The following is a 25,404-nucleotide window of genomic DNA, read 5'->3' on the forward strand; positions in this document are numbered from 1 at the left end:
TCACTAAGTAAATCCTAAGATTTTTTTTAAAAGAAGCAATATTGGTGATTCAATATAGAAGAGTCTATACAAGTCATCAGAGCTGAGTTCACAGAAGCACAACATCTTGAAAGGCCTTCTCTCTCTGCTCTACAGGTATGGGAATGTTCAAGCTATATTTCAACCCAAATTCTAAATCTGAACTTGTCATTTCATACTTTTAAATTTTCTAGAGCAGCTGGAAGAACTACTATTTTTTTGCTTCTTGTGTTTAGAGTTTAGGATCCAGTCAAAACATTGTATATCCTGCCCTAAGTGGATTAAGATCTAAAGCTGCAAAATGTCCTATTATGTATCCAGTGTTTGGGAAAGGCATATGATAATCTTAGTCTAATCCAGCTCTATGTTTCACAATCAAAGACATTAGGAATCTGTGTCACTTATATGTAAGCCTAAATGCTGGACTATTGCTCAAATTGGGTCTTGCAGTGCCCTTATATCAATCTTTTGGCAATCTACCAAATATTTGAAACCTTCTTTGTGGTCATCAACAGGGAGTACAACGATTGAGTTTTGATTATCCTTAATTTCCTGTTCAGTGACAATGCCAACACTACTACTAAAGTTTTTACAATCTAAATCTTTATTTCCTATTTCATCAAATATGGTAACCCTTTGATTCCTGGCCAAAGGGCTATTGCTGATGCTATATCCAAGGAGAGTTCTCTGGCTGAAAATTCTATTGACTGATTTGTAAAACACTGACCCATGGACACACAGTACCAGTGCAATGTCTGGGCCCATCAAATTTCTTCCTTTGGTTAATGCTACTGTCCCTAAACACATCCACTCAGACCATATGGTTCTTATTCAACCCTTGAATGCCTTATTCAGGCAAACATCCAATGACTGTAATAGCGATGTCAGACCCCCCAGGACTCACGCAAAGATCAGTTTTTAATTTTTTGGCCATATTTCTTACTCCATCTGCTAAATGTGCATGGAACAGTTCCCATGCTTACATGGAACATTTGTGGAACTGTGCCCTGGGCAGGAATCCCATATCTTTTGCAGCCAGAATTTGACGAGATCATCATGGATCCAATCCTCTGGATATGTCTATGCTATCACTCAAGCAATATTTCTAACCCCTCCCTTAAGAAAAAAGATTTATTCAGAAAACGATGTGCAGCTTTGGTTTTATTCTGCTGGCTAGACAGGGTGTAGGTTTCTTCTTGTTTCTTCTGATGGGAGTAGTTTTGAAACTCATTTTTAAGATAAAAATTTGTGGATATTCCACTCACGTCTCAGAGATACAGAAACTCATTCCTATTCTCTGTGATACCCTCTGCTATCAGTTAAAACAGTCAGTCAAAAATGTCTCTGCCCATCACCATCTAAGAGGTTAGCAAATGAGAATCAATGGTAATGAGGAGGAGAAGGGAAACCACACAAACCTCATGAGGTACTATTTCATTCCATCTCCACAAAACTCTTGGTTTTCTATCATTTTTAAGTAAAGAGTCCAATACTGAACCAATTGCTACACAATCACATGTTCTTAACTCGCTTAGTGCTCTACCCATACTACCTTCTTATTCTGATTACTCAGCTAAGAAACTTCTTCAGGTAACAAACCCACTTAATATGAAAAGTTAAAATAAACTGGGAGCTTGTGATCCTAGCTACATGGGAAGCAGAGATGGACAATCATGGTCCAAGGTCAGTCTAAAAGTTCTTCCTAGGCCGGGTGTCCATGGCTCACACCTGTTATCCTAGCTATGCAGGAGGCTGAGATCTGAGGATTGCGGTTCAAAGCCAGCCCTGGCAGGAAACTCCATGAAACTTATCTCCAATAAACCACTCAGAAAACCGGAAGTGGCACTGTGGCTCAAGTGGTAGAGCACTCCCTTGATCTTAAGAGCTGAAGGATAGCGCCCAGGCCAGAGTTCAAGCCCCACAACTGACAAAAAAAAAAAAGTTCTGGGCTGGGAAGGTGGCTCAGTGGTAGAGCACTTGCCTTGCATGCCTGAGGCCCTGGGTTTGATTCCCCAGCACCACATAAGCAAACAGAAAAAAGCCGGAAGTGGAGCTGTGGCTCAAGTGGTAGAGCGCTAGCCTTGAGCTGAAGAGCTGAGGGACAACGCCCAGGCCCAGAGTTCAGGCCCCACAACTGGACCAAAAAAAAAAAAAAAAAAAAGTTCTTCCTAGAATCATGGGGAATCACAAGTACTGTACACCTCAAAATTAGGAATCAAAAGTTGATCACCATTGACACAGATTAAAAATGTGAATCTTTAGAAATCATGTATGGTCCAATTTCTCTCTCTCTTCATATTTTATTTATGCATGTGAATAACTTCATTTTTCACCTATCTGCATTTCTAAATTTATATTAAATATGATTAATTTTAATATTAAGAGAGTTGAGTATCTCTCAAAAATGGTAATTTGCAAACAATGCATTATCTTTATCCCATGCAGATAGGTGTAACATATGACATTTCACAGCCTCATTATCACATACAAATAGCCAGATATTAAATATATATTTGTCTTGTAAATAACTGGTTGAGGTTGAGTCATGTGTTCTCCAATAGCCACTACTCATAGTTTAACTATGGAGTTATTATATAATTCATAGAATGCTACTAGGAGAGCTCTAAGATTTTTACATTTTGTTGTGCTTAGAGTCAAAACCAGGGTCTTGCACATGCTAGGCATGCTGTATCTGATCATTCACATGAGCTGTGCTGTTTATGTATATGTATTATAGAGTTACAGACTCAACCTGAGCTTGCTTAAGAGTAATTTTAAAACCATCAGGCCTAGTGGTAGCATTATTCTAGAAAAAAAATAGATCACAAGAATAGTAATTAAATAGTAATTAATGACAAATAAACAGTTTCTCACCATGACTTTGCCCCCTTACAGTTGTATATTTCTTTACAGATTGATGTAAATTGCTACTTGTCATTGACAAGATTGGTGATTCCAAAGTAAACCTACACTGTTGTTTCAAGAATGTGGTTCCTAGTATTTTTCTATTACTTTGTGAAAAAAAATAAAGAATTTTTAGTAGTGCATGAAGATTTCTGTATTTTTATTGGCTACTTACAAAATCTGGAGAGAAAAAAAGCCTTAATCCTTTTAAAATAACCCTATCAATTCTTATATTTAGAACAATTTACCAACATTTCCAAACCCAGCATGGAAAAGCTATCAACATGGCACTAGGTCATGGGTCCTGAATGAAGCCGTCAACACAGATTAATACACTGTGACAGCTGCCCAAAAACTTTCATTCTTTTTATTTAAACATCCTATTGCAAGCTGAAATTCAGAGTAATCGTTGTTGAAAATAGCCTACTTAACATCGAAGAAAGCAGAACTAAGAACAGATGACAAGTAGTAATTATTATGAATTCACTCAATAGTAATAAATTCTAAAATTTCTGTATATAACAATTCCTAAAGAATTTGAAGAGTAGATTATGTCTATTCTTATCTATTTGAATACTTCTTACTTTTCTCTCTATGATCCTGAGGATGGAGCTCAGGTCTTCATGCATGCTAAGAAAATGCTTTGTCACTTATCTCTATTTCTACTCCTGTTTAAACCAGTTTTAATAATTTTGAAAATTAGGCCAATGAAAACTAAATGGTTTTAGACGATAAGTCTGTCTAGGGGGTCACATAATTTTTCCTAGGAATTATTTACCTGAAATAAAAACTAGACTATGGGGTATGATTATGAGATTGTTGTTGAAGTTTTCTTGGTACAAACATAGCTTATATACATGCCAACAGAAATACAAAACTGATATGAAAAAATTTTATTCCCTGTAAATTCATAAATAACATATTGTCACATATAACAACAACCACATTAGAAATGTGTTATTTTTAAGTAATAGTTCTTAGTGGTTGACTATGGTCAGAAATATATTAGTTTAGTATACATGTCAAAGAGCTAGTAAATCATTTAGCTTACCCCCTTCTCAATATTCCCAGTTTGACACAATGTCCCCTCAGCTGCTGGAATACTGTTGGTAACACAGCGGTTGCTTTTGCTGAGGCACCAGAGCTCTCTACACACTTCCTGGGAAAGAAGGCAAAAGCAAGTTGATCAGGAATAGAGAGAGACTAAAACCATGTCAACTCTTACATAAAATACTCACATTCAGCATCATTTAAAAAGAGTTATCAGGTTTCATGTTGCTGTGGAAGCATAAGAAAGAAGGATTTTGAAGAAGGTCCTTTAAAAGGTGGGCTATAAAATGTGGTATATAGATGGGTGCTGGTGGCTCACACCTATAATCTTAGCTACTCAGGAGGCTGAGATCTGAGGATCACGGTTCAAAGCCAGCCTGGGCAGGAAAGTCCATGAGACTCTTATCTCCAATAAACTACTAGGAAACAGGAAGTGGCGCTGCAGCTCAAGTGGTAGAGCACTCGCCTTGAGCTGAAGAGTTGCAAGGACATCGCCCAAGCCCAGAGTTCAAGCCTCATGACCAACCAAACAAAAATAATAAAATGTTGTATGTATACTCAATGGAATTCTATGCTTCTATCAGAAAGAATGATATTGTAACATTCATAAGGAAATGGGAAGATTTGGAAAAAAATTATATTAAGCAGAGGAAGCTAGACCCAAAGAAACATAGGTTGCATGGTTTTGCTCATTTGTTGTAACTTGAAATGTGCCTATAAATCTACAGATAAACACATTGGATGGTAAAAGACAAAAAATACACTTGGACAAGATAAATTATACAGGACTCTAGACATTCACACAGTGAAACCAAAGGAAGGTATTCTCAGGAGAGGATCACAAGGACTCAATAACTAAAAGCATATGATCATATTAAAATGATGCTTATCAAAATGAATTCCAAGAAATAAAAACAAGAAGTTTTTTGTTATTTTGCTTTTAGTTTGTTTTTTCTCCTTTATTGCTGTTTTCTATACCTTTTGTCTTGTATATAAGTTTTTCTGTTTGGAGGAACACAGAATGGTGGGACAAAGGGTAAAGAAATACAGCAGTGATACTCACTAGACATTATGTTGAAAATGAACTATATAACTTGTGGGGAAGGGGAGCTGGGAGGGAAAAACTGGGAGAAAATGAGGAAAGGAGTGATACTTCAAAAAGAAATGTACTCACCTGACTTACAAAACTATAATCCCTCTGTACCTCACCTTTACAATAACAATAAAAATTTTAAAAGTGGGGCAATAACTTTGGACAATTTTGGACAATTATTTAAATATGTTTCCATAATTCTTATTTTTGCAAGTAAAGAATATCTTAGTTTTTAATTCTGACAGGGGTCTTTTTTTACAATAGTGTACAGGAATTTCATTAATAGGGAGAAGAGAGATACATGTGTTTGTTACTCTCCAGAATATATAATAGCAAAAATTTCCCAGTTACTAATAAAGTGTTGTTATTTAAATGATTTCTAAAGCCTACTGTAATATTGAAATGAAAATAATTTTAAAATAAGAAAGTCTCAAAGAGAGAGACAGAAATATAAACACAGAGAAATAGGGGAGGCATAGAAATGGGAGGGAACTTAATACATAAATTGAAAAATATATAAAGGATATTTAGAGTAATTTCTAAAGTTAATATTTGCCTAAAAATACAGAAATATTATTTTTAGTCTGCCAGTGTAGGCTATTTCCACAAAAAAGAATCCTGGTTTTTAGAAAATGTTGACATATACTGATGTTTCTTTTGCTATTTGGAACTATCTGGTCTCCTGTACTATAATTTTTTGGTTCCCCTCTTCAGCACAGAAGAATTACAACACTTATTCTACTATGGAAATGCAAAACATTTCTTTCTGTTCACACTGTATGAAGCTATTAGATTCTAAACTAAAAATCTAATATGATCTCTAAGTAAACTGTTTTAGTTATTGGGCAAAAAAGGCTTGCTTTGGATGAAGATACTCAAAATTACCAGTTTCTTTTATATATGATTGTCAACTAGCATAACTACTGGTACTATAATATTTTTTTAATCTAAACTAGAATGCTGTAATTATACATATATACACATATACATATATATATATATATATATGTTTGTGTGTATGTGTAATAAAAATAGTGTAATCTGGAATGGAGAGATAACTGAAGTCACTAATTAACTGATTATACAAATATCCAGTATTATGGGATAGCAAGTGAATAGAGCTTTAGACTCATCTTAAGGGTGCCCCCTACCAAGAAGAGAAGACATCTAATGTCCTATTAGGTTTTTAAATACTTTAAAATTTTTTAACTCCATTCAGAGAACTAGCCAACTAGAAAAAAGAGAAAACATTATAAAAGAACATTTACTATGAGTCAAAATATAAACCTAAAACTTTCCTTTTCCAGTGTAATTTGTTATAAAGTGGTTTTTACAAGCATTTAAAAGAAGTTGAGGAGATGTTAGGAAGGAAGGAATGGTAGGGTAAAAACAAAGGAGGGGGTAACAATGCTCGATAGGAAGTGTACTCATTACCTTACTCATGTAACTGTAACCCCTTTGTACAGTATCTTTACAATAAAATATATATTTAAAAATACTGGGCTGGGAAGTTGGCTCAGTGGTAGAGTGCTTACCTCACATGCATGAGGTCCTGGGTTCGATTCCTCAGCATCACATAAGCAGAAAAAAGCTGGAAGTGGTGCTGTGGCTCAAGTGGTAGGGTGCTACCCTTGAGATGAAGAGCTGAGGGACAGTGCCCAAGCCCAGGTTTCAGCCCCCATGACCAATTAAAAAAAATACTACTGTAATTTTTTCTTAAGGGATATACTTTTAAAGTTTCTGTCCCTAAATAATATATTTAACTATAGTTAAATATACTATAGTTAAAGCCTCAAAGGCTTTACAAAATATCATTCCATATATAAAAAGCCTACCCAAATTCAAAATTTAAAGAGTTCACAAAAACAGACACCAAATAGAACTGTATACAGACATTATGAAAACTTCTATAAATTTACCTCTGAGCTACACACACACACACACACACACACACACACACACACACACACACATTCCTTATTAGGCCTAAATAATACTTTAAAATGGTAAATATAACATCTGTCAGGAAAACATTCAATCTAGATAGGTTATAGAAACTTTATTTTCTAAAAGTGTTTTGAAAATTTCTACCTAAAAGTAACAAGTGCTTGTGATACTTTTTCAAAATCTTAATGTCAAGATTCACAGTACAGTCCTCGTTTACAGAATAATGGATGTTTAAAAACAAATTTCTTCATCTAAGAGAAGATTGTTACCTTAGGGGGGGCCTGGTAGTTCAAGGTATTCTAGGGCACTAACTTCTCACATGACATGAACATGGGACTAGAAATTTGCATTGGGACACATTTTCAAGATGTTAGAGTAGTCATTGAGAAGGCTCTGAAGAACTTTCAAATAGGTTTTACAACTGGAATTTCAACTTGAGTAACAAAAATTATGTTATCCAATTTAGGATGAGTTGCCAAGATTAAATATAAATACTCCTAGAAAGATAAAAAGCAAGCAAAATTCCTTTCATACCAAGTAAATAAAAAGCGTGAAAAAGTGAGGAGTATAGTTAGCAAAAAGAAATCATGATTTTTTTACTAGCCATCAGGTTAGCACTGGAATACCATAGCTTTCTTTCATATACTCATGGTTTTTGATCAAAATTAAAATTAGTTTTCTTACCTCTGTGAAATAATAACTCATCATTGCCATATTAGGATTCCCTTTATAACTTAAATTTTACCTTGTAAAGATTCTCTAGGAGAAATTTGGTGTTGTGCTAGTCCTTAAGTTTAAGGAAGGAGACAGAAGTTATCAAAAGCCCCAGCAAAGGACATTTTTGCCACATTACAGGGTACATATTAAATGGTAACTCTAACAGCACAAGGTGAACTTCTAACCTGTAAGGATTGCCTGGTGGTGCAAAAGGACCAACAATATTCTTCATTCCTTTGAAAGTATTTACTGAGACTCTACTATGCACCAAAAATGATGTGAGTGCTATGAAAAAATAATACTATTACTTAGAGTTCATGGGAACCAGGATAAGTAAAGGGAAATCAGTCAGACAAGAACCATGGATTAGTGCTACTCTCGATTAAAGATTTTTCAATTTTTAAGACAAAAATTAGAAAAATGATGTCAGTATGGTTTCTATTTTCCATGAAACTAAGTTAAATAACCTTAATGGATTGTCTTTATTATTGTTGTTATTATTATTTTAATGATATTAGCATTTGAACTCAGGGTTTCACACTGCTAAACTGGTTTTCTTCCACTGAGCCATCTTCCAATCTTGGTTTTGGCTGGTTGCTTTTCAGATAGGATTTTGCTTCCTACACAGGCAAATGCCAGTATGATCTACTTGTTAGGCTATTTGGTATGTAGGATAACAGGTATATGCCACTGTGTCAAACTTTTCCTTGGCAATGGCTTTTGTGGACAATTTTTACATGCCTAAACAGTCTTTAAACTGTGATCTCAACATTCTAAGGCTTATAAGTAGTTAGGATAACAGGCATGAGACACCTGTGCCTGGCATATTTCTTAAGTTTTATTCATTTTTTATATTATAGGAGACTGAAAGAGTCCCAAAGACAGAGTCTGCATGCTTATGGCAGTCTTTACAAAACGTTCCTTTTGACAAAATTGAAAGTTGGTATGTCTATAATGCTTTTAAATATAATGAATACCAATGCTCAAGTTTCCAATCTACTTAATTGTTTCAGGTGAATGTTAGTATTGAAAAACATTAACAATAATATAAAACATTAGCAAATATAAGTGTTAACAAAAATGCATTTAGATAACAAAGGTTTATAGCAACTATCTAATAAAAATTAAATTATTTGACATGCAAACAGTAACTCCATTCAACTGAGGCTATTTTGATCAAAACAGAGTAATTAAGGGCTAGAGTGTATATAATGAAAAGACTAGAAAGAAATGAAGGAAACAGCCCCATTCACAATAGCATCAAAAAAGTAAATGATAAATCTAGCAAAGGACGTGAAAGATCTCTACAATGATAACTGTAAGGCCTTGAAGAAAGAAATTGAAGATACAGAAGACAGAAAGATTTCCCTTGGTTATAAATAAGCAGAATCAATATCATAAAAATTGCTACACATGGCTGGGAAGTTGGCTCAGTGGTAGAGTGTTTGCCTTGCATGCATGAGGCCCTGGGTTCGATTCCTCAGTACCACATAAACAGAAGTGGTGCTGTGGCTCAAGTGGTAAAGCGCTTGCCTTGAGCTGAAGAGCTGAGGAACAGTGCCTACGCCCAGAGTTCAGCCCTCACGACCGACAAAAAAAAAAAAAATTGCTACACATCTGTAGAAAGCAATCTATAGATTCAATGTCATCCTCATCAAGATTCCAATGTTATTCCTCACAAAAATAGAAAAAGTAATCCTAAAATTCATATGGAAACACAAAAGCCTCAAAATAGCCTAAGCAATACTCAGTAAAAAAAAAAGAGCTACACTGAAGGTTTCATAGTACCAGACTTCACATTATACTACATAGCCATAATAACAAAAAAAAATGTGCTGTCATAAAAACAGACATGAAGACCAATGGAACAAAATAGAAGACCCCAAAATAATCACAGATAAAACCAGGTGATCTTTAACGAAAGATACAAAAACATATTGTGAAGAAAAAAACACTTTTCAATAAATGGTGCTGTGAAAATATATTACCCATATGCGAAAAACAAAAACAAAAAGAAAACCCTGATCCTCTCACTTTGTACAAAAACCAATTCAAAATGGATCACAGATTTTTTTTTTTCTGGTACCAAGGTTTGAACTCAGAGCTGGTACTCATTGGCTTGCTTGTTCAGAGGGTATTATACCACTGAGCCACATGTCCAGTCCAACTTTTTACTAGTTATTTTGGAGATAGAGTCTGGCAGACTTTTCTGCCAAGATTCTCCAGGTGTCAGCTTTCTGAGTAGCTAAAGGCTACAGGCATGAGTCACAAGCACTTGACTATATTGAAGATCTTAAGAAAGACTTGAGACTTTGAAACTACTACAGAGAAACAAAAGGAAAATATAGCCTTTGGCAAGCATTTTAAAAACAGGACTCCAATTGTTCAGGAATTAGGAGCAAGAATTGACAAATGAATCAAACTACAACAATACTTCATCATCATGATTCAAAGCAAATCATCACCAGAATGATGAGACAACTCACAGAATGGGAGAAATCTTTCCAGCTATTCATAAAAGATTAATATCTAATAAACAAATACCTCAAAAAGACAAGCAACCAAAGAATACATAATCCAATTAATAAATAGAAAAATAAGTTAGTTCTCAGAAGTCCATAGGAAGAGGGTATTCAGCCATAAAGGAAATGCAAATCAAAACTACATTGAGATTCTATTTCACCTTAGTCATAATGGCTACAATGAAAACCAACAAAATGCTGGCAAGAAGGCAGGGAAAGAAACCACCTAGTGCAACTTCTATGGAAGTCAGTGTATATCAAAACGCTAAAGTAGGGGCTGGGAAGGTAGCTCATTGGTAGAGCGCTTGCCTTGCATGCCTGAGGCCCTGGGTTCGATTCCTCAGCACCACATAAGCAAAAAAAAAAAAGAAAAACAGCCAGAAGCAGCACTGTGGCTCAAGTGGTAGAGCGCTAGCCTTGAGCTGAAGAGCTGAGGGACAGCGCCCAGGCCCAGAGTTCAGGCCCCACAAGCGGACCTCCCCCCACCAAAAAAAAGCTAAAGTAGACCTATTAACACTCTACAATAGCACTCTTTGGCATATATCCAAAAGTGTATAAATCCACACAGAAGACCAATCCCTGTACATACACATTTATTGCAGAACTATGTTCGATAACCAAGCTGTGGAATCAGGCCAGGCACCCAACAACCAATGAAAATAAAGTGGTATCTATACATTATGATACACTATTCAGCCATAAAGAAGAACAAAATTTCGTTGCTTTCAGGCAAATTGATATAGAGGATCATCATAGAGCAAAATAAGCCAAACTGTAAAAGTCAAATGTCACATGTTATCACTCTTATGTGATATGAGTGATATCATCATGTCACTCATGATGATGAATGATGATAATGATGATGATGATGATAATGATTAAAAAAACGGACATGAACATAAAAGGAGATATCTGAGGTGGGGATGAGCAGGAGAAAGATAAAGGAGGCTATAGGGCCAGATAGATGCCAGTGGCTCACTTGTAATCCCAGCTACTCAAGGCTGAGAGCTGCAGATCATGGTTCAAAGCCCTTGGTACAGGAAAGTTCATGAGACTCTTATCTCCAATTAACTCTCAAAAAAGAGTCAGAAATGGAGCTGGGACTCAAGTGGTAGACAGTAGCCTTGAATACAAAAGCTCAGCAACAGCTCCCAGTCCCAAAGTGCAAGCCCCCAAACTCATACATGTGCCTACGTGCATGCATGAGTGCGCACACACAGACTCACATCACTCACACACACACACACACAACCTCAAGAGAAGATATAGGAGGGTGAAATTAAGAAGTTCTAAGTATATTACAGCTATCTACATGAAGATAATACAATGAAATCCATCAAATATGTTTAGAAAATGGAATGGAAGAAGAGAATTAGAGAAATATAATGAAGGGAAGAAAAAGAAAAGTAGAAAAATTGACTATTTTACAAAGACACTTTCAGTATAATACAAGAAATGAGGTTATCCCTTCCATTTTTTTCAAGTAATTACAAGTTAGGAGAAATTAAAAAATGATTTATGTAGACAATATTAAAATTACTACTTTATACAAGGGGAGAGGGCCTCATAAAAGCACAAAATTATTTTATAATTATTATGTCATTAAGTAAAACAACATACAAAAAGATAATGGTATCTATTGGTATATAGCTTTTGTCTTGGTTTCATTTGTTAAGCAATTATGAAAGAGATACACATAAATTTTTGTGTATTTTAAAAATGAATCCTGATGCCATTTTGCATCCTTGATCATGTCCATGGGGGAACTGATGTTTCCCTATCAGTAACAGTCTCAACAGCTGTTTGCTTTATAGGATCTCAATGACCACAGAGAAGAACAGAGCCCTGGAGAGGTCAGGCAGGAACATCAGTAATAAGAAAGGTTACTTATCTTTTGATCACACAATGGAAAATTGAAAACACAATATATGACCCCTGGCGCCAGGTGTCTGAGAGCTTCTAAAGATAATATACCCTTCTTTCCGCCTTAAATAGTTTACTTATTTGTTATATAAATAAACATGCAAGAGAATCTAGAAAGGCAAAAGAACAACAGAAACCCTGACTTAGAAACTTGGCTTAAATAAGTAAAAACCAATCTGAAGAAGCTCAAAACATGATAAAGCAGTTAGAAAAGAAAAAAAAATCTAAGAAGCAAACACAGGTTAAAAACTCCTGATCTTGGGGCTGGGAAGTTGGCTCAGTGGTAGAGTGCTTGCCTTGCATGCCTGAGGCCCTGGGATCGATTCCTCAGCACCACATAAGCAAAAAGAAAAAAGCCGGAAGTGGCGCTGTGGCTCAAGTGGTAGAGCACTAGCCTTGAGCTGAAGAGCTGAGGGACAGTGCTCAGGCCCAGAGTTCAGGCCCCACAACCGGACCAAAAAAAAAAAAAAAAACCTCCTGATCTTGGGTTGGGAAGGTGGCTCAGTGGTAGAGTACTTGCCTTGCATGCATGAGACCCTGGGTTTGATTCCTCAGCACCACATAAGCAGAAAAAGCCGGAAGTGGCACTGTGGCTCAAGTGCTAGAGCATTAGCCTTTAGCTGCAAAGCTGAGGTCTTCAGTGCCCAGGCCCAGAGTTCAAGCCCAGGACTGGCAAAAAGAAAAACTACTGATCTTTAAGCATACTTAGGATTGTGGTCTTAAGATTTTGGCTTGGAACCCAGGAAAAGTAAAAATGAAAACACTCTCCTATCATATATATACCTGATAAATCTATCTATCTATCTATCTATCTATCTATCTATCTATCTATCTATCTATGGCAAAGGGAATATTGTTTTTATTCCCTAAGACATGTCAAATTACACCTTAAAATATTTATACTACTTTAAGATATTTAAGGAAAATGATTCTATAATTTTTCTGCTATATTTAATAACTTGAAATTCCTCCTAGTAGCTCATCTAACAACCTTCCAGCTGTGAAGAGTGAAAGATTATTGTGGGTTTCTAAATGCTTGTGGTAAAAATTTGTCACCATCATTCAAATTCTAATAAGTATTCTAAAATCTGAAGACAAAACAAACATGCTACTCAAATTCATTTCTTTAAACGGCCTTTTTACATACTCCACTAAGTACTTCTCCAGATTTCACTAATATCAACCTCCAAGTTATTTGTATATCTTGAGGAAAAAAATGAACAGTATAAGTAGGCAAGCATATTCTGAAAGTACTAAAAATAAGTCAACATACAATTAACCACCCAAAACCCGGAGTGGAGTTGTGGCTCAAAGTGATAGAGGGCTACCCTTGAGCAAAAGCCCAGACCTTCAGTTCAAGCCCCACAACCACCACCACCACCAACACCAACAAAAATCTGCAGTAGTAATAGTAGTAGTAGTAGTAGTAGTAGAAGCAAAATATTTCGGTTTTGTGAAGTACTTCCCAGAAGGAGTGTATTCCAACCAGAGAGTGCTTGGTCTCTAGTGGTTATCCTTGACTTCCAAAGACATATTTAATATAGATACTGTTCTAAATTTTATTTTATGTTTGCACATTTTTATGACATATTATTTTACTGAGTAGATCTCTTTAGATGAGAAAATATGAAGACTTCAATAGATTTCACTAAATATAAACAAAGTAGCTGCAGAGGAAACTATTACCTACTATAAATTCATACAATCTGATCTTGCATTTCCAAGATTAGATTTTTTTTAAATCTCTCATCCCTTCAAGTATGAAACAAACATGGTGCTTAAAGTTTTGTAATTTGTTCTGTCATTTAGTCATTTTATTGAGGTACATAAAGGAGAAAAATGTATATGCTTCTTTTTGATGTGTAAGTAAAAAGCCCTTGCCACAAATGCACTTCTCCTGGAAAGGTTCAAAATTAATGAGAAATCTTAAAGTTTCCCAAGATACGTCATATTTTTATGTTATATATTATTTTATTTTTCCATCACAATATTAGGGTTTTGCTATCATAAAATCAAAATCATGCAGCCTTATAAATAAATATCTCTATTAATCTTGTTCATAGATATGGGCAGTTAAAAAAAAATGGAAACATTCACTTAGGAAAGTAAAGGTGCTGCTACAATGGAATACCATCAGTGGCATAACTGTTTTGAGTTCTGTAAGTGTGTGTTAGGAGAAAGAGAATATGAAAAAGAAAAGGCTAAGGATGTGGCTCAGTAGTTCAGCACTTGCCTAGCATTCACAAGGCTCTTAGTTTTTAGTTTTCTAATATATTGTTTCATCTTACAGAATTTATTTGTTTCCTAAGATACAATGTGCAATAAAAATTCTGTTTTTCTGAAAATCAGTAAACTCTTCTGGTCTCCTTCATTAAAAACACTTCAACAGTTCAGTTTCTCATTACTCTTCAAACAAAAGGTTTGTTTTTTATGGTAGTTCTTTTTTAGCATTGGGCATGTGTTCTTCACACAGTAGGGAAATACTCAACCACTATCAATGTGGTTGTAGGGAAAGCTACAAGCACATTCCTAAACCATATCATATAGGGTCAGATTTGGCTTCCTATTTCTTCTTCTGTGTGTGCTGTTTGTTTAAGAGTCAAAAACCACACAATCTTCCTCTCAGAACTTTAAACACACAGCATTAGAGTCTCCACAAAGAAAGGTGAAGACACATCTCCTCACCAGCAATTCTTCTCACTCATCTATTCAACAAACATTTGTGGAATAACTAAATGAGTGAGACATTGAGCTACTCATTGTACAAATAGTCACAAACAAGTTTGATGAAAATACTTTTGCCAAGTTACATTGTCATTATTTAGAAGGCAGAGATCAGAAAAATCTTAGTTTAAGGCTAGCTAGTACAAAAAGTCACACCCCCATTTCAATCAGCAAGCGAAACATAGTAGAATACACTAATAATCCTAGCTACACTAGAAGCCATAGGTACTAGAATCACAATCTGATGCTGGCCATGGCTCAAGTGATAGAGCTTCTGCCTAGTATGCAAAAAAAAAAGTCTACCTGAGGTGGAGGGGTGGGGTGGGGGGAGTGGTGGGAACACGAGATGGGACTCAATTCTTCCACTCAGATTAGTCTGGAGCAGGTCTCCTGATCACCTCTTCCAAAAGAGACTAAAACAATGAGGAGTTTGCTTATAGCAATACAAGTAATATATTCCTGATGAAAACTATATATGGGTCTTTGGGACAAAATACACCCACTGTCTTCATTTTAGTAACATAATAACTATACCTAGAAGGAACAGAACTAGCAGATTTACACCTATATTTTTTGACCATGCAGTGGGTAAAATAACATTCTGTATGCTTAGTTTCTCCAATGTGTAAAACATTACAAGGGAATTATGGGTTTCATCAATACAGTTTGAAGAATCTCAGAAAAAAGAGATACTATGCAATTACCAGAGACTATGTATCATTTACAAGTTACTACATTACAGAAATAAATTACTTTATATGATATACTTTACTGTTCTGTTGTTTATAGTTACAGTCATTATACTTTTCTTTCTGGTCTACTAGAATTTAAGAATATTGGAGACATAAAAATAGATGATATGCAAGGATAATAATGGAAAATGTTGCTCCAAGTAAGATAAAATAGAGAATGTTTCAGTGTAACTTACATCTACATAGATTGTCCCACTTTCTAAGATTATGCTAAAAATCAATCAAGAAATGTCAGAAACCCAGCAGTTAGCCAGCCATGACCACACGATGGCCAAACCGTAAAACATAAAAAGCTGGCAACTTTAGGTACAGCTATGGAATATCCTATAGTTGTTGAATCTCTGATACCATTAGCAATTTGTTTTTGAAACAAATCATTCTGTGATTCTTCAGTATCCTCTTGAAAAGGATATACTGTTCACACAGAAATTGTATTTCAAATTCATCTCCTCACACTGCACTCAGAGAGCTATCTAAATCAGGGCTGGTTTATTTTTTTCCTTCACTACCAACTATTGTATGTCTTGCTTACTTAACTGGACTTCCATATTCAAAGCCACAATTGTTTTCTAAAGTAGTATTTACAATTGTTTGAAACCTTAAGGATTTGCCAGATAAAAACAAATGTACATTTGGAAATTAAAACACACACAAAAAATTGTTGTTTTGTTGGTGTTTTCAGGGGGTTTGTGGTGGTTGTTTAGGAACAAGTTGAAGATGTGAGCATGATTGTAAAGAATGCTATGACTCACTGCACACCAGTGGCTCCCATCTGAAACCTTAGCTACTCAGATCAGAAGAATGTAGTTCCAAGCAAGCCCAGGCAGAAAAATCTTTGAGATTCCGTTTCCAACTACTCAGCAAAATGCCAGATTGGAGGCATGACTTGAGTGGTAGATTTCAAGCTGTCAGCAAGCAAGGTGAGCATGAGCATGAAGCCCTCAGTTCTAGCACCAGTAAGAAAAGAGGAGGAAGACAAGGGGAGGGGAGGAAAAAGGGAGAGGGAGGAATGAGGAAGAAGAGGTCAGGCGGAAGTAAGGGAAGGAGGAGTAGAACCAGCAGCAAGAAAACTTATAATTAATACATAGAACTTTTTAAAATATAAGAATTTCAAGAATACATAGGTCTACAAAAACCATCTTTTTGTAAAAGTCATAAAAGCAAAAAGGATTCATGATAAAATATAAGAATTTGTATAGGTTCGTAATAGGCTATTGTCTTTCACCAAGTTTCCCAATGTTATTTTATATATGTTCCAAATGTCTTTAGAACTATAACACAGAAAAGCAGAATTAAGGAAAATACAATTTTGTATTTGTCTCATTTCTAATCACTCTGAAATGAATGAGATATACCTAAAGTACTTTTTAAGTTAATTTATTCAAAAAAGAAAACTACAGATCCTACAAATCACAAAAATATAAATCATCTAATATGGAAATTTAAAGGTGGACTTAATATTCAATTTCCAATGGGGGAAATAAAAAAATAAGAGACATAAAGCATTTCTAATATCATTTTATTAAGAATTTCAAGTACACTGGGCACCAGTGTCTCACACCTGTAATCCTAACTACTCAGGAGGCTGAGATCTGAGGATTGAGGTTCAAAGTCAGCCCGGACAGTCCGTGAGACTCTTATCTCCAATTAACCACCAGAAAAACAGAAGTGGTGCTGTGGCTCAAGTGGTGAGTGCTTGCCTTGAGCTGAAGAACTCAGGGACAGTACCCAGGCCCAGAATTCAAGTGCCATGACAGACAAAAAATAAAAATAAAAAGAATTTCAAGTAATTAAAGTTTGGTTGTCCTTTCTTTGGAGAACAATCTATGAAAAAAAGCTAGAACCATACAGAAATAAGAATAAAAGACTGCAAATAGAAAGGAAAGATGAAAGTTTTACTCAAGGATCACATATTCAGATATTCACACACAGTCTTTAAAAATCTAATGCACAAAATGTACTGTCAGCCTACCAAAAGTAATAATAAGCTTTTCACCCAAGAGTTATTTATAGAATCATTTCCTTTTGTACTGTAACCCAGGAGAGTGATTAGTACAGTACAATGAGGATATTGTTCAATGTTGCTTACTTTAAAACTTAATTCTTATTTTTTGCTGTGTTTAATGTTAAAAAAAATTTAAACTTTGCATCCAACAGGAACTTAGAAAGTGGAGTTCTGACACAAGTGGTAAGCCACTAGCCTTGAGAAAAAGAGCTCAGGGACAGCACTTAGGCCCTGAGTTCAAAGCCCAGGACTTGTACAAAAAAAAAATTAAAAGAAAAAAACCCTGACTCTTTAGACTTATTTTTTTTAACCTGAGCATTTTTGGCACACAATTTGACATTTTAAAATCTTATTCTTGTTTTATTCAACATGCTTAGATTACATATATTATATATTACATACTTACAATTAAGAGTTCCCTACACTAGACACTAAAATCTTTCCAGATAAAATTTAAAAGAATTGTCATGTTTACTAGTATAGACCCTGTGATGGCTCTAGGCAGATGTGAAAAGTCAGTTCTGATGCTTACATCCTTTTTCCACAGCAGTTTTCCTTGTTCGCTAAAGGAGTTAATGTTATGTTGTTCCTTCCTGGTTGTCATGTTGGAATGTGGGCAGTGGATGAAGCAACCTGCAGTGATTCAGTTCTAGCTAGTATGAATTCAGGCAAAAGAACACAGCCAATGACAAATGCCCTTTAGCCCAATTATGAGTGTACCAGAAATGGGGAGTAGGCAAGACTTTTATTAAAACCCAGCATTTCGAAAGACAGAGTTGGCATCATAAACAAACAAACAAAACATAAGAACTCATTCAAATTCTACTTGATCCCTCCCCCCAAAACATTGAAACTTATTTAATCTTGGAAGTAGTCAAATATTTCAAAAATAGATATGAGATGATATCAGAAAAAAGCAGTGTAAAAAAATATTGACGTCAATAATGTTACTGGAAACAATCTAAGTTCAACCATAATTCCATGTACATATTTGTGCCATAAAAAACCATATATCAATGACTGAATGTAAGGATTAAGGCCTCTTACCCCATATTTACATTGGCGGGATGTTGCTCCATACTGGAAACGACATTGCTCATCAGCATCATACACCTGACCTGGGGCCACAGCTGGATAAAGAAAGTCACGCTTGGGAGGCTCATTATCAAGGCAAGTACCACGGCCTGAACTGTTCAACATAAAGGATCAAAGGAAATTAGGTATTCTGTGGACCACTTCAGTCATCAAAATGAAACCATGTCTTGAGATCTTTGTTTCAATCATAGGTTGCATGAAAATAATATCTTGTATCAATAAATAATCATGTGGCAAAATAAAGAAGCTTTACTGAAGCTCAAAGAAAAGCCTCTAGTCATTTTTTTTCCAGTCCCAAGACACAAGAAAAGCATCTCAGACAACAATCTGAAGAACTCATGTTGGGCTTTAAAACACTGATTTAAACTAATTTCTGGAGAAATCAAAATGGAATTTCACATTGCTCCAAGCCGCTTGTTTGTTTTCATTGAAAATATAGCCACATCTGGTAGTAGAATTAAAAACATGAAATGTGGACCGTTTTTAAAAAAACAATTGTAATCCTTAAAGATCTAATTTATATACCTTCACCTTGGGCAGAACAATAGACCTGTGGTAACTCATGTCAGTGGGTTCTTGAAATGCTTCACTAATAAATGGGCTAAATGACAGGCTAAGATCCAAGGTTTTTCTCTCAACTATATTAGGATGTTTAATCTTTCAAAAAAATTCCATATTTCATCTAAGGTCATCAGAATTGGAAAAGAGAATGTTCTTCTCTCTATATAATTTCTGCTCTACAAATATGCCTGTACTCAAACATAATAATTTAACTCAGTGGAACAAATAACATATAAAATCACCAAAAGCCAGACAGAATACCTTAGCTTAAAGAGCTTTAAACTCTGCTAAATATAATTGTTCATTTTTATTTAGTCAGTGTGCATAAAATAGGACAGATGCTTTTTTACTTTCATTTCACATGTAAGTTAGAATTTTTAAGAATCACTATGCCAACATTTGAAAATTTTTTCCAACATTCTTGTCCATTGTGCCAGCAGTTGTGTTTTTTTTCCCAAAATCTTTTCCATCCACTTTGCCAAAGGAAAATAATTTCACAAGTAAAAGTTCCTCAACTGTTATTTAGAACAGTGAAAATGTTCATTTATAGATAGGTAAAAAAGAATCTTGTATAATGACAAGTTTCATATTCACTTATTTCATATTCACAGTATTTCTCATGTTCTTAAGTATAAAAGTTCACTTGTTATATAAGAATATTTCTTTGTATTGCAGCAAATAAATATCTTTAAAAAAGAGAATCAAACTATTCTAAAATTAGATTGATTCAAAAGACCAGAGATAAAATAATGTTTCCTTTATACCATTTTCTTTCATTTATGCTCCTCTTGACTAATTTTTAAAGAAAATATTTAATAAAAATATTAAGATGTGATACTTAGATATCACACCCATATATTTGGATTTTACTACTGGCTGTTACAATCATTTCAGTCATCACCACTCAAGATAGCTAACAGAGAACAGCTGTTCACCCAGCTATTCCATTTTCATGACAGAACACTTATTTCATTTTTATGACAGTTTTAGAAATTGACATCTGCCTCATCAATTAAATTATTTATAGGTGACTTTTTAAAAATAACCAGTGATTTCCATGTAAACGTAAATCTATATAAATTTTAAATGATACTTTGAGGTTAATGACAAAGAGGTCATATTTGAGTAATGTAATAGAAAAAAGATCATTTTAATAATAATATGAAATATTTGTGGACTAACTGAATAAATTGTTTATCTCCCAAATGTGCCTTCTAACATATCAGTTTTCTTTCCATCTATAATAAAGCTATAAATAAATTTATGAAAGGCATCAAATATGCAATAATAAACTTAAGTTCCATATAAATCAATAGAAAGTGTTTAAAATGTGAACAAAAGAATTGAAGTACAGTAACTTGTAGGAAATAAATACTTACCAACAGCATAACAAAAAAAGGATAGAAAATATTCACCTAAGAGCACCAATTCAGAATCTACTAAATTTTTAGATAAAATTATTTTCAGGGATACAGAAAATTAGAGGAGGAAGAATTATGTAGACCCCAAAGGAGAATTCAAAGCAAGATATACTGATATACTAATTCTTTTCCGATTGCAAAATTGGCATAAGCCAGGAGGAAATAAGAATAATTTCTTCATTTAACATTCTTGTTTCAATGTATTAATACTCTTCTAATCTTAGCTCATATTCTTAAAAAAAAGTCAGATGATCATTGCAAGAGTCTTCAGACTACCAAGAATGCCATGAACTCTGGGCACCTAGGGCCAAATCAATTCTGAGGTTTATCACAAATATAATTTTATTTCTATAGTCCAAAAGCATCTATTTCTTTTGCATAAATGTGGTATAAATAGCTAAACAAGTCTAGTTCTCTTTCTCTAATATATGTTGCAGAAGAGTAACATAGCATATGAAATGAGATATAAAAGCAAACCATACGGACCTGCTAAAAATGAACCTACATCTAGGAACATCATCCCATTAAAGGTCTTTTGAAAAATTCTTAGCTATATTGTACAAACTAGCAAGGCTTGTTAATTCAAGAATCCTACAAGTAAGGTGTTAGGGATATCTCATGTCTGATTGAAATTATTTCTATACATTCGTCTCCCACCCGCATCCCACTGTGGGGCTTGAATTCAGGGCCTGAGCTCTTTTATTCAAGGTTATGGCTCTATCACTTTGAGCCAGAGCTCCACATCCAGTTTTCTGGTGGTTAATTGGAAATAATAGTCTTGCAATCTGTCCTGCCTTGCTAGTTTTGAACCATGATCCTGAGATCTCAGCCTCCTGAGTAGCTAGGATTACAAGCATGAATGTGTAGAAAGCACCCTACTATACATTCTTAATGAATATATAGTACTTTTTCTTAGCAATGATTTTCAAAAATATAGTGAAGCCTGGACTAGTATATTTGAGGAAAGGAATGATTTTCATATTTTAATCCTTAACTGAGGTTAAACAAAATATACTTTTTTAATATTAAAATTGGTGTTTCACTTTCCTAACACTTTTCCTACAACTGTCAAGTAAGTAAAGTCTATAGACCACAATCATCATTAATTAAATCTTTAAAATAGTAATTTTAGATACTCATGACTTCGAGTTATCAATCATCATTCTGAGACACACAGATGTAAATACAGAAGATAGAGAAGATGGGTCTGAGAGATGGATGTTGAACTCTACAGGGCTTTTCTAGTTTCATTGCTAAGAAAGACAACTTCAGTCAACATCTACATATATACATATAATTATTGAGTTTATAAGCTCTATTTTTGTCTGTGCTTCTGAAATAAGTAAAGAAGTATTAGTTGGGGGAGGTGGGGGGGGAGATGGGATGGGAAGGGAAAACAAAGGAGGAGGCTACAATGCTTGATAAGAAATGTACTCATTATCTTGCCCATGTAATTGTAGCCCCTCTGTACAGTATTTTCACAATAAAAAAAATAAGAAAAAAACACTACAAAAAAGAAGTATTAGTTTAAAAACATACTTCTTCCTACATTATGTAATTCATAATAAAGTATGTATTTATTCATATTTCCAAAAATCTTTGCAGTATGATGGGATAATCACATTTTAGGTATTTTACTTCTAATTTAGAGGTATTTTATTTACATGATACAAAAAGTTGGAATTAGGAACATGAGCAAGCTCTTCAACTAAAATTTATGGATCCTTATGTAAAGTAAGTCTTCTTGGCTTTCTTTCCAGAACATGAGGACAGGACAGAATCCTAACTAAAAGTTAAGTTCATTTTTACTAAAACAATCAGACTATAAATCAGAGAGACAATTCATGTCTGTAATATAGGGAATAGTCTGAATAGAAATACTTCTATACAACTGTTCATATTTTAGCAGTCATATTTTAACAGTTCATATTTTAACAGTCCCTTAACAAAAAGTTAACATTGAATGTTCCTCCCTTTTCTCTACAAAGTAATACAAGCACAATATAAATTAAATAAAAATGAATTAAGCTGATATCATCTATAGCAAGTCCCATACCTGTACCTCCTATGTTCTCATATAAAAATACATTTAGGCAAATGTAAACCCTAAATGTATTATATAAAGTGAAACCCTTTTCTTTAACCCTCTCTAAGACAGAGAAGTCCAAGTATAATGGAAATTGAGGCTTCAATTTTGTACTTAACGTGGCTTCCTCTCTTTCCTCCATATGCAATTATGACTTCTCAAAGATATATATTTCTCCATATAGATAGGTATCTATATAGATATATAGATATACACAGTTAGGGCAAGGTTCCCAAAATGTGTCACTCAGATAAATGGATAGAAGAAAAACTTGTTGTGCCAAGCTGCTTCTTGAATACGTGTATTAGAAAGGTCCCATCTTCAAAGATTATTTTCAACCTAATGGATTGATGTTGACCTTCAAAAGCAATTTCTAGAGAGGAAAGTGAGTGTTTGAGTCATCTTGTCCATCTTCTATTATTTCTCTTATAACTCTACTCTCACTTATTTTCGTAGTTCACATTTGATCTATAACATTCAGTTTTCATACTTCCTGAACATGACTACTCTGTATTCAACTTGGTACTGTAGGAAAATTTCAGTTTAGCAGATTTTAACTTAAATAACACAAGAGTTGGTTCGCAGAGCCCCCATAATTTTTAAAGACATGTTATGCAATTATTCTGTACTGCTGCTACGTGGTGGGGAATGCCTGAAAACCTAGTCTAAAGTAGTGCTGGCTGCCCTCTACGCCTGGTAAATTTGCCCATAGTCATCAGTGAATGTGAGCCAGAATACCAGGTTTATCTTTCTCTACTTTCTAAATGAATAAGTAAGTAAATAAAAAAGTCCCGCAGGCAGATAGGAAGGACACTACCTGCAAAGCCGTCGTCGGAAAACATCAGAAGCTGGAATAACACGTCCATTTTAACGGAAATGGGTTCTTTATTATTTAATCAGGACGGCTTCTGGGCGATTCATGAACCACTTATTGAATCACCGAGTATAAGAAATCTGAAAAAAAATATTGGGAGTTGGTAAACACCATCTCCTGATTGATCAGTAGCACCTAGTGTTTCAGAATGACATGAGAGACTTTGTATTCTACTGGCATTGGCCATGGAAACTTTTTTCAGTTGAACATAGAGTGAATCTCTATAAATCATAGAAAGCTCAATGTTAAACCCACCATGATCTTTGGCCTATACAAGTCACTAAGTAGAGAAAGGTATGCATTTTGTTGGGTAGGCTACATACAGTTCCTAATCAATTTATCTTTCATGGTTTCTTTTTCTTGAGAAGCTAAAATAGTATTATGAACCTTTTTGCTCCAGCTACAAAATATAAATAGAACCTCAATCCTTAATCAGAATATCACTGGCTTTTCAAAAATATCACCTATAGCTGTTAAAGCAATTTAGTTCATTGTATCAATAAAGGGAAACAATGAATGAAGTGAGTTACTATTACATCTTTGTGCTCCAGTGAGCTGATGTTTTTAAAGGACCTTGTGTTTAAATACTTTTATGGTTTAGAAAGATTATAATCACATTTGTTTAATAAATTATTAAAGAATGGGGAAATACCAGTTTTTCCCAGAGTCTCTACCCATTTTCTTTCATATTTATTCTTTTATTACTGGCTTCAACTTAGTATGCATTCCCATGAGGAATTCCATGAGATAAGGGCAGATAAGACCATCAGAACCCCATTAAAGCTAATCATGATTATATATACAAAATATAGAGAAGCAATAAGGATTAAATAATGCTGTTTCATTAATTTAATTCAATGGAGCAATAATATTGCAACTAGTAACAATTTACATCTTTCTTTAAACCAGTGTTGATTTCTTAACTGTATTTTACCAAAAATTTAGAGATTCCTTTTTGTAGTGTCTTAGCCACAATATGGTTTCAACTATACAAGACCTGGCAAGAAAATGAAAATTGGTTCTTTTACATATATATATATATACATACATGTATATACTTTGTGAGATGTGAGATGTGAGATGTGTGTGTGTGTGTAATGCCAGGACTGGGGCTTGAACTCAGGGCCTATGTTCTGTCCCTGAGCTTTTCTGCTCAAGGTTAGCACTCTACCATTTAAACTACAGCTCCACTTTTTTTGGTGGTTATTTGGAGGTAAGAGTCTCAAGGATTTTCTTGCCCTGGCTGGCTTCAAACCTCCATCCTCGGATCTCAGCCTCCTAGTAGCTAAGATTACAAGCATGAGCCACTATCTCTCAGCCATCTATGTACTTTTAATATGGAAAAGAATATATACAACTTGCTAATATTTACAGCATGAGAGTATTAGACTCTGGCTCTCATATTTAGTATATAGGGAAGGCACTAACTAATGAGCAATATATGCCTGTGAAACAGAAACAGGACACAAGAGAAAAGGAAGTCATACTTTAATAAACAAGAGAAGGGTTGCCATCGAAAATACATAAGAATCCTGAGCATATTATAATTCATCTTTCTGATGACAGAGATTAACATACTACTATAAAAATGTGAGTCAAATCAATAGAGAAATTTCATGAGTGGTTAGATTTCTATGAATAGAGGACTTTCAATAATGTTTAAAAATTAGGTAAATTATTGCATTTAAACCATCCTAGAAAATGACAATACT

General features: G+C 34.6%; 1 protein-coding gene across 2 annotated transcripts in view; it reads right to left on the minus strand.

Annotated features, from left to right (window-relative positions):
- LOC138834374 (A disintegrin and metalloproteinase with thrombospondin motifs 6) overlaps positions 1 to 25,404 on the minus strand; it is a 209,452-nt gene that overhangs the window by 95,174 nt on the left and 88,874 nt on the right. For both annotated transcript variants that reach the window (XM_070032999.1, XM_070033000.1), the window contains exons 11-12: positions 18,703 to 18,844; positions 3,974 to 4,081 (exon numbers count right to left, since the gene is read on the minus strand). In XM_070032999.1, coding sequence (XP_069889100.1) covers positions 3,974 to 4,081; positions 18,703 to 18,844 — 250 coding nt within the window. The remainder of the gene's footprint in view (positions 1 to 3,973; positions 4,082 to 18,702; positions 18,845 to 25,404) is intronic.

The sequence above is a fragment of the Dipodomys merriami genome, unplaced genomic scaffold, assembly GCF_024711535.1.
Source record: "Dipodomys merriami isolate MVZ:Mamm:240054 unplaced genomic scaffold, mDipMer1.0.p SCAF_213, whole genome shotgun sequence".
NCBI lineage: Eukaryota > Metazoa > Chordata > Mammalia > Rodentia > Heteromyidae > Dipodomys > Dipodomys merriami.